At 33.3% G+C, this 9,125-nt stretch overlaps 1 protein-coding gene across 1 annotated transcript; it reads right to left on the bottom strand.

Annotated features, from left to right (window-relative positions):
• Positions 1 to 1,145: 1,145 nt before the first annotated feature.
• LOC112030733 (probable methionine--tRNA ligase) lies at positions 1,146 to 8,485 on the bottom strand. Its single transcript, XM_024063396.2, has 14 exons — positions 8,218 to 8,485; positions 6,773 to 6,917; positions 5,935 to 6,088; positions 5,627 to 5,782; positions 5,314 to 5,544; positions 4,956 to 5,099; positions 3,795 to 3,885; positions 3,538 to 3,644; positions 3,341 to 3,455; positions 2,303 to 2,421; positions 2,115 to 2,180; positions 1,896 to 2,024; positions 1,650 to 1,790; positions 1,146 to 1,548 (listed from the first exon to the last, which is right to left on the bottom strand). The coding sequence occupies exons 1-14, from the start codon at positions 8,348 to 8,350 to the stop codon at positions 1,429 to 1,431; spliced, it is 1,851 nt and encodes a 616-aa protein (XP_023919164.1). The 5' UTR covers positions 8,351 to 8,485; the 3' UTR covers positions 1,146 to 1,428.
• Positions 8,486 to 9,125: the final 640 nt, after the last annotated feature.

The raw sequence follows: 9,125 nt of genomic DNA, 5'->3' as shown, positions 1-9,125 counted from the left end.
ACTTCTTTAATAAGTGTAATTCTATTTGGTATCTTTTTGGTGCTATTTTCACTGCTCTGATTTGCTTTATAAACACTATCTTCCATAAATAAATAAAACACAATCTTTTCCTTCTTTGATAACTTAAAAATATTAATCATTTTAAATCTCAATGCCTTTTTATAGTTGTTTAAGCTTTATATTATAATGATTAATAACTCATGAGTTTCTTTTAATAAAAAGAAATTACAAACTCATGCGTTTGATATACCCCCTAAGGTTGTGATGGATGTTTAATTGTATATATGCTAATTTAATTAAAAAAAAAATCTTATGTTTTTTTTCTTGGATAAAAATTCAATAGAAATAACTGTTAAAGTAAGCATGCATTTGGATGAGGCGTTTTGCCCAATCCGCGCGTTCAGCGTTTTTTTAGTGGGTACCATGAGTATTGTTCACATATCACCAAACTCACTTTTTCACAGATTTCTAGGTAAATTTGGGTCTCATAGTACTATTCACACCTTTAAAAATTATTTTGCTACACTGTTTTCAATAATAAGTTTTCAGTTTTCCGCAAATAAGCGTTATCCAAACACACTCTAATTCTCCATCTGGCATCAATTTTTAGCATTAGCAAATTGAAGGGGAGAAATTCATGTATTTTTGTGCAGATTGACAAAATCGTTTTGGGTTCTATTTTGCATTGTTAAAGGAAATTTTGTTGGTGACAATTTAATTGTTAAATTATATTTGTGGAAATTAAATGATGGGTGAGTATCTTTGTCAATGGTGCAAGCTTCTTTTTTCCCGCTATGTTCATGGTGATAGTATTGCTGGGGTTGCATTTGAGCACATTCAATGTGAATATCCTTTAAGACCTCTCTGCAAGAAGCTGGTAATGGAGCTAGTGTTTTCAAATAGCTGAAATTTAGGCCCCAAAGAATTACCCTAACATTTTGTTAGAAATAGAACTTATAGGATTAATGTAGATTTGTATTTCTAAAAGGGTTCCCTAAATCAAATTCCTGGCTCCATCCCTGGTTTTTAACTTGAACCTATTAGGCTACTACAAGCTGAGAATGGGCTTGTTAAACCAAATTTAGCAAAACTTTCAATGTGGAGAAGCAGCATGCTGAGAAAAACTGCAGCAGTGAGGCTGAATGTTTAATACCAGTAGACAAATTACTATCTGTACTTTATATATCCAATATTGGAAGTATCCCCTCAATAGACAAATTATCCTCAAGGCTATTTGTCATTGTGAGAGCCTGTTCATTCTTATGTTCTCTACTTATCTGCCATTAACAGTTAGTCATAAATTTACATGAAATGTTAGCTTATTACAAGGTGATATGCTAGAGAAATCTTTCAACATTAATTTTCAAGTAATATGGAACATGTCATAAAAGTTTTCCAGACTCCCTGGAATGAGATTATAGTTGGATATTAAGTAAGTTTTGTTTTCCCTAGTTGCTCTGTGATTTCTTTTCGACTTCTGTCTTTTACATCCCTATCAGCTTGACTTCCAGCAAACTTCTCCCGGAAAAATTCCACATCCTCATCTTTCTGTACCATTGAAGATAAATTACAATATAAACATTTAGAAAAGCAAACAGATTGGGGAAAAATCATTATTGGAGGTGGGAGTAAAAGAATTAAACATGTACCAACTCCTTAAACAAAGGTTCTGGTGTCCCAATTTTATGACCAGCAGGTAGACTTTCCCAAGGTTTTTTCGCCCTATCAAGATCTCCAGTCTCATCACAAAGTGAAATTTTTTCAGGAGGCAAATTAAGCTGCTTTAGTACCTTCAGCGTTGGAAAAAGCAGAATCGGTCAGTGGTTGACAACCATTTGGAAGATACCTCTTACTCTTAAGCTAACAATGTATTGAGTGCAGGATGTGAAGCATACCTTGATAGAAAATGATGGCATGAAAGGTTCTAACAAACACGTGAGAAGATAAACCAGCCCCACTGAAGTTCTCACAACAAGAGAGCAGGAAGCTTGGTCTTGCTTGTAAAGTTTCCAGAATTGGCTCTCCTGTATATTAAAAAATTTGATGAATAAGCAGTAGTTGAAAATAGAGTGAACAATCAATAAAATATAACTTTTAAGTTTTAATGAGCTTACTTGCAGATATGCATTCCCCTCACTAGAGATGCTCATTGCAATTTTTAATGCCTGCTTTAGTTTAACCTGTCATATGAAACATGGATAGTTCCCCCTTCTTGGTAAAATAATGCATAGAGGATACTTAAGTCTGAATTATAGAAAATTATTATGCATAAAGATTAAAACCCATAACTATATTTAATCACCTTTTCCATTGCTTCGACATATTGCTCCACATAATTACCAATTTTTTCTGACAATGTCTTTGTCAAGAGATTTGATTCCACCCCTGGAGCATCAGGAATGACAGATCCATACCCTAGTCCTGCAAAAATTAATTCTCACTAAAAAGATGTAGGAACATATGACATAGGGAGGGAAAGAAAGAAACCAATAAGTGACTGCCTGAAGTTTCAGTTGCACAAGTGAACACATGTAACCCAAACTTTCAATCATCATATGACGATCCAAAAGGTCAAGTTATAAAAAATGGACGCTAAGACATGAATTTAAGATAATAAGGCGGTCTACTCTGAGATAATATACTATTCACTGCACTTTTAGGCCAAATTTTTTGAAATAATGCCACAGTTACTAGATATGTAGATACATAATCCTAGGACTTTAACAGTACAAAATATAAATAAAATTATTCTGCAAGTAGTTTTTTTTTAAATTAATAGCCCATATCATTGAAGTTATTGATAACAATTCTAGTTATGATTTAAATCCTTGATCAATTACAGAAACTCTTGTTTAATAATACTGGACCAGATATGACATATTTAAGTATATATGATTATATTCTTCTGTGAAGTTCCTGGGAATCCAAATATTTCTACTGTCCAATACGTAAGAATATTTATGGAGACAATAATACATCTCTGTTTCTTTTGCAACAAAGAACAGTAAAGTAGAAAGCAAGACGGCTTTATCATATGAGAGTTTTATTGTTAATTGCACAGTACCATGATCTGCCATCTCCAGTTACATTCAACCCATGTAGTTTTTCTCTTTTAGGAAAGTGATATTTTTATCCCACAACTTGATAATTGTTCTTTTTAGCACTAGAAGGATTAAAGTCATGTTCATTTCTTTCCAGAATGCAAAGATTTTTAGGGTACAGAAATATGACTAAAAATATATCCAAAGACTGGGTGTTTTAGTAATTTATTTTTCAAAGAGAATTCCAATTTGAGAGAGCAGCACTATGAGGATTTGATGTCTGCAAGCAGCTTACTGACCTGGAGGTTTGGCAATGAAACTCAATACTCGGTTAATGAAATTGCCCAAATTATTCAGTAACTCAGTATTTAGTTTTGCTTGCAAGTCTGCCCATGTAAACAATGTGTCTGAGACCTAATGGGAAAAAACTGCATTAGAACTTGCAAGTAGAGTGCAGCAATCAAGAATCACCAGAAGCCTCATCAACAGAACTTACCTCTGGCCTGTTAGTCAGCAAGTAGTATCGCCACACTTCTGAGGGAATGTTAGTATCTTTGACATCATTGCCAAAAACTCCTATACCCTTGCTTTTGGAGAACTTTCCTGCAACATTTATAATAAAACCAACAGTAGTGATGATGATAATGATATAAAGAGAGCTTAAAAATAAATAATTAAAGCATCAAATACCCAATCAACGTAAGGTGTGACATAATGACAAGTTGACAACCACTTCAGGTGGCTAAAGTATACCTGCTTCATAGTTTAAATACTCTGTAACACTAATGCTCTTCATCAATGTCCAGTTTTCTCCAGTACCAAGGAGTGCAGATGGAAACATCACCTGGAATGAGATTATAAAAAGCAAATAAGCAGTTAGTAGGAAAAATCTGACTCTTATTGATATAGTGAAATAATGCTTTAACTAACCCGTGTAAGTTTTAACTTCAAAAACTTTTTTTTGATAAATCAATAGCTAAGAGAGGGAGATTTAAACTCTAGATGTCTCTGTTGTAAATACACGGAGGTGTTGGTTGAGCTAAAAGGCTTTTGGCACTAACTTCAAAAATTAACATTTCAAAGGTCTAATAATGACATCTCAACTCCCAATTTTATGAAGAAAGGGACAGGAGGGGACCTGATTGATTGATACTAGAGGATGGTGGCATGCAGTACATCCATGCGGGTGGTTGCCAATGCATGAAAATATAATGTTTACCTTAATAAACTTGGAACACCAGATTATATACTGGATTGGCCTTTTCAGATATCATTTGAAACAATAGTTTCCTCTAAGGAGAGACCAAAATTAATATGTAAAAAATCACTATTGCACTCAAGTAATAGTAGCATTGCACAAAACCAAGATTGAGCCAGGCTTAGTTGAAATTGACTAACTCAATAACTTGATAGTCATAAACATACAAGAATGTGTGCACTATATTATATAATAATATCAGGTATATATATATTTTTTTTTTGATAAGTAATGAGAATTGTATTAAACTTGAAGAAAAATTGAAAACATCAAACACAAGGTGTTCATTAGGTATATGTATATGTATATTGATTAGATGAGGTGCATCAAATAGTGTTGCATTGATGTGTGTGTGTGTCTATGTATATTATATGAATAGTTGGTAGGAAATAAAAATACCCACTATATGTGTACACCTGGAGCAATAGAAAACAGTAAAAGGAAAACAACAACAAAAAAATACTGAAAAATACAAAGCTAACAAAATCTCAGAGAATTCAGAAAGTTGACTCCCTCAACAGAAAATGCCATAGATGAAGATATTATCCTTGATAGAACGAGTTCTTGCATCCTTTTTTTAAGCTAAAACATGGAAGACAAGCTGTTGTAAATTAACAAATATAAATCTAAGATTATATGTGATTAAAAATTCTTACAGTATGGAATGGCACATTGTCCTTGCCCATGAACTGATACAGCTCTACATTTTCAGGGTTCTTCCACCACTTCTCCCAATCAGGTGTGTAGCATGCAGTGATTGAGACATAACCAATAGGTGCATCAAACCATACGTAGAAAACCTTAGCATCACGAAATTGGAGGGGTCATGATCAATCAGTGAAAGCAAAAGGATTACTTGCCAAAACTACTACAAGCAAAAAGACCGGAAGTCAACCTGCAAACTTCTTTAGGACTACTACAAAAAGGAACTTCTTCACTTCAAGAGAAATGGTAAATCCCCAAAATCAAGAGAAATGGCAAATTAAAAAAAAACATGAAAAATTACTTGCTAACCTTATCCTTAAATTTTTCATGTGGAACAGGAACCCCCCACTTAAGATCCCTAGTAATACAGCGGGGTTTTAATCCTCCTTTAAGCCATCCATGAGTAGCTTGAATAGCATTCTGGCTCCAAGATCCTGCAACTGACATGTCATTGATATATACCTCCAATTTATCCTTCAGCAGTGGGAGCTCTAGAAATAAATGGTTCGTATCACGAATTTGGGGAGTTTTCCGACATACCTGTTAATTCTAACTTAAGTATAAACTAGGGAAAATATTCAAAAAGAAAGCAGAACTTAAGAGAAAGTAGAGGCACACATACCTTACATCTTGGATCTTTAAGTTCAGTTGTATTTAGAAGCTCACCACACTTTTCACATTGGTCCCCACGTGCAGAATCATAATTACAAGTTGGAAATGGACAGGTGCCTTCCACAAATCGATCAGCCAAGAAACGATCGCATGTGTCACAATAAAGCTGAATTGTTGTAGAATTAAAATTCATTATTGAGTAAAGAATGCTGCAGGTTTGCAGTATTCAACAAAAAAAGAAGAAGAAAAAAGAACAGTGGCTAAGGAAGAAGAGAATCACTTTTACAAGCACATCAAACCATTATGGTAACTTTGTACCTGTTGTATCATGTTTTCAGAAAGCCAATTGTTCTCCATCAGTTTCTTGAATATTGATTGGCAGATATCAGTTTGTTGAGGAGTTGATGTGCGCCCGAATTCATCAAAACTTATGTTAAACCAATTGTAAACTTCCTTATGAATTGCGTAATATCTACATTGCAATTAAAAGTTGAAATTTCTCTGAGATACAACTTTTTGTTAGAGTTATGATTATATGATCAAATTCACCATTCCTAACAACTTAAGCTTTTGAGAAAATTAGTAATTTATCACCTACAGCCATCTTATTGAAGTCATTAACCAAGAGAAAAAGTTTTTAAGAGGAATAGGGGAATGCCAACAATATCAATGCGCAGAGACTCTATTGGTCCGTTTGGATTGAGAGGGAGTAGAGTAGAGTTGCCTAAAAATTAGGCTAATTTGCTAATTTTTAGGCAACACTACTCTACTCCCCCTTGCTTCCCCCCCCACCCACCCCCCTCTCAATCCAAACAAGGCCTATAGGAAGAATATAGTAATTAAAATGAATTGTAACAGAGGCGTGAAAAGCAACTCAGTGACATATCCAAAAATTTAAGGTGAAAGTAAAACATTCTGGCCTGCATTTCTCACCAGTCACCATACTTATCACCAAAAATAAAAGGACAAAAGAAATCATAACAGATTTTATATATCATCATACAAAGTTTCCTCTTTCTGACCTTGCACTAGAAAGTGACCATCAGTGAATGAGTTAGATATTCTATTTCTAGATATGCAGATCAAAAGGAAACCTTCAATAACCAAAACATCAATTGAAATCATAAAAAATGCTCTGCCACAATGAACAATTTACTTGTCACAAATTTGCTTTGGGGTACAATTCTCCTCCAAAGCTTTTGTCTCTGTTGTTGTTCCATATTCATCAGTTCCACATATGTAAATCACATTATAGCTGCGAAGACGGCAATATCTAGCAAAAACATCAGCACTTAAAACACCTGTACCATGTGTATCAAAATTAGCTATGAAGACAGTGATTGGACATTCAACAACAAAGATAAATCGAGCAATGTTATGCACATACTAAATACTAAGAATGTGAAGAAAAATTAAAGGGAAGATATATTTTACCCCCTCATGATTAGCACCATAAAACACATATCTCGCAAGAATTTAGTTCATAGTACTTAACCCCTATTCATCATTTCTAAAATGTAAAATTCAAAAACATATACTACACATAGCCTCCTATTAAATCAAAAAATGCTATGTCACTAAACATTTTTACACCTTTTCTTGCTGTATCACTTTTTCATTCATAACAAATTACTAAAAGACAATAAATCATTAGTGAGATTTTTTTTTTTTTTTTTCATTCAAAAAGTAGATATTTGATTTGGCTATACAATTAATTCATGACATTAACAACGAAATTGGTATAAATACACATGTTGACTGTATGTTATGAATACAAATTCTCTATCCCACTTTTAGCATGGCACTCTATGCTCCACTAATCTAATTGCAATATATCATGAGTGTGTGTGTGTTTTTTTTTTCCACTTTAAACTTTGTAAGAGGAAAAAAAGACGTGCTTGCTGGAACATAAAATGTTAACGCTCATAGTGGGACAGAATTTTTATTCGTATGTTGCAAACTAAATTTAGATATTGCAAGCTAAAAGAGGAATATAAAAATAGTACTCCAACCTCCCCCCTCCCCACTATATTGTACTCCAATTATGGTAAATACACTCACAGACAATACAGGTATGTGAAGATCATGGAATAAAAATCATATTGTCTCATTCTTAGTGTGCCAATTTATCATTTATGTTCCACCAATTGCAACACACCGTGTATATAAACTTTTTTTTTTCTATTTTAAACCTAAGTTACTCCATGACAAAAAAAAAAAAGTGACATGCGGTAACCTGCCATTAATAAAGAAGATTTTTAGTCAATTATCATGGCATGTTTTAGTTCTTTAAAAAAAAAAGAAGACTGTAAAGCTAGAATACGAATAGAAATTCTCTATACCACTTTATTTTTTACCATCACAACTTGGCATTTATTAATTTTACTTTCTTTATAAAATAGTTTATGACGAAAAAAGATCAAAACACGACAAGTTGTGATTTGTGAAACATAAACGACAAGTTGTGATTTGTGAAATATAAATTGATACGGATAATTTGTATTAAGTAAAACAATTATTAGTTATTACAAGAAAAGAAAAGAGTAAAACAAAGCAGACAGAAATAAAAATAAAAGGAGAGTAGTGGTACATAGTACATACTGCCAATGATGTTTCCGAGATGAGGAACGTTGTTAACGTAAGGCAAGGCGCTTGTGATGAGTATGTTCCTCTTTCCAGCTATCGGTACCTTCTTCCCGGTTTCAACTTTTTTGTCCTTCTTTTCGTCTCCCATGCTTCCTTTTCTTCTGTGTCTGTCTCAGACAGAGTCTCAGTCTTTGTGGGACTTTCTTTTTTTTGTTTGGGGTTAGTTTAGAAAGAGAGAAATAGTGCCAAGCAGAGAGGGTCAAGCACAAACCACAAGTGTACCTGCTTCTGAGAGAGACTTATATCAACCAACAAAAGCGTGTCTTCCAAGAAATTGTTGATTTGGGAAACTGATTTAAACAACAGTACCTAATATTTCGTTTACTTTCTGTTTTTTTTTTTTTTTTCTTATTTTTCTATCCATATATGGGCAAGTGGCAACTTTAGTGAAAGCAAATAAAATACTAAAATTTTTTAAAGCAGCTACAAAAATAAGATTCCAATTCTTCCCCTAAAAATTATGAGCAACATTCTTCCGAGTGATTCCTTGCCAACTTACTTTTTATTTTTATTATTATTATTGTGGATAAAGCCAACTTACTTCTTTTTCTTTGTTGATAAGAAGCCAACCTACTTTAGTTAAGGGAATATTGTTGTGATGGTCTTTAATGAAAGTGTATAATAGCTTTCAGACATGGTGACTGGGACAATTTATTCATTAAAAAAAAAAAAAGTCAACTCTTGAACATTAAAATACAACTAGCCTGAGCGCGTGCTCAGAGGTTTTTTTATTTTTTGGGTAAGGGTTAATTTAGAGCATTTATTATAGTTTGGGATTATTATATTTTTCAATCACAAAAAAACCTAGGGATGTGATGAGTATTATGAGTGATAAAATAATTTTTTCATCACATCCCTAGGTT

Source organism: Quercus suber, unplaced genomic scaffold, assembly GCF_002906115.3.
Source record: "Quercus suber isolate HL8 unplaced genomic scaffold, Cork oak 2.0 scaffold_242, whole genome shotgun sequence".
In the NCBI taxonomy this organism is placed as follows: Eukaryota; Viridiplantae; Streptophyta; class Magnoliopsida; order Fagales; family Fagaceae; genus Quercus; species Quercus suber.
Note: the sequence above shows the minus strand (reverse complement) of the source record. Positions and strands in the feature narration are given on the sequence as shown.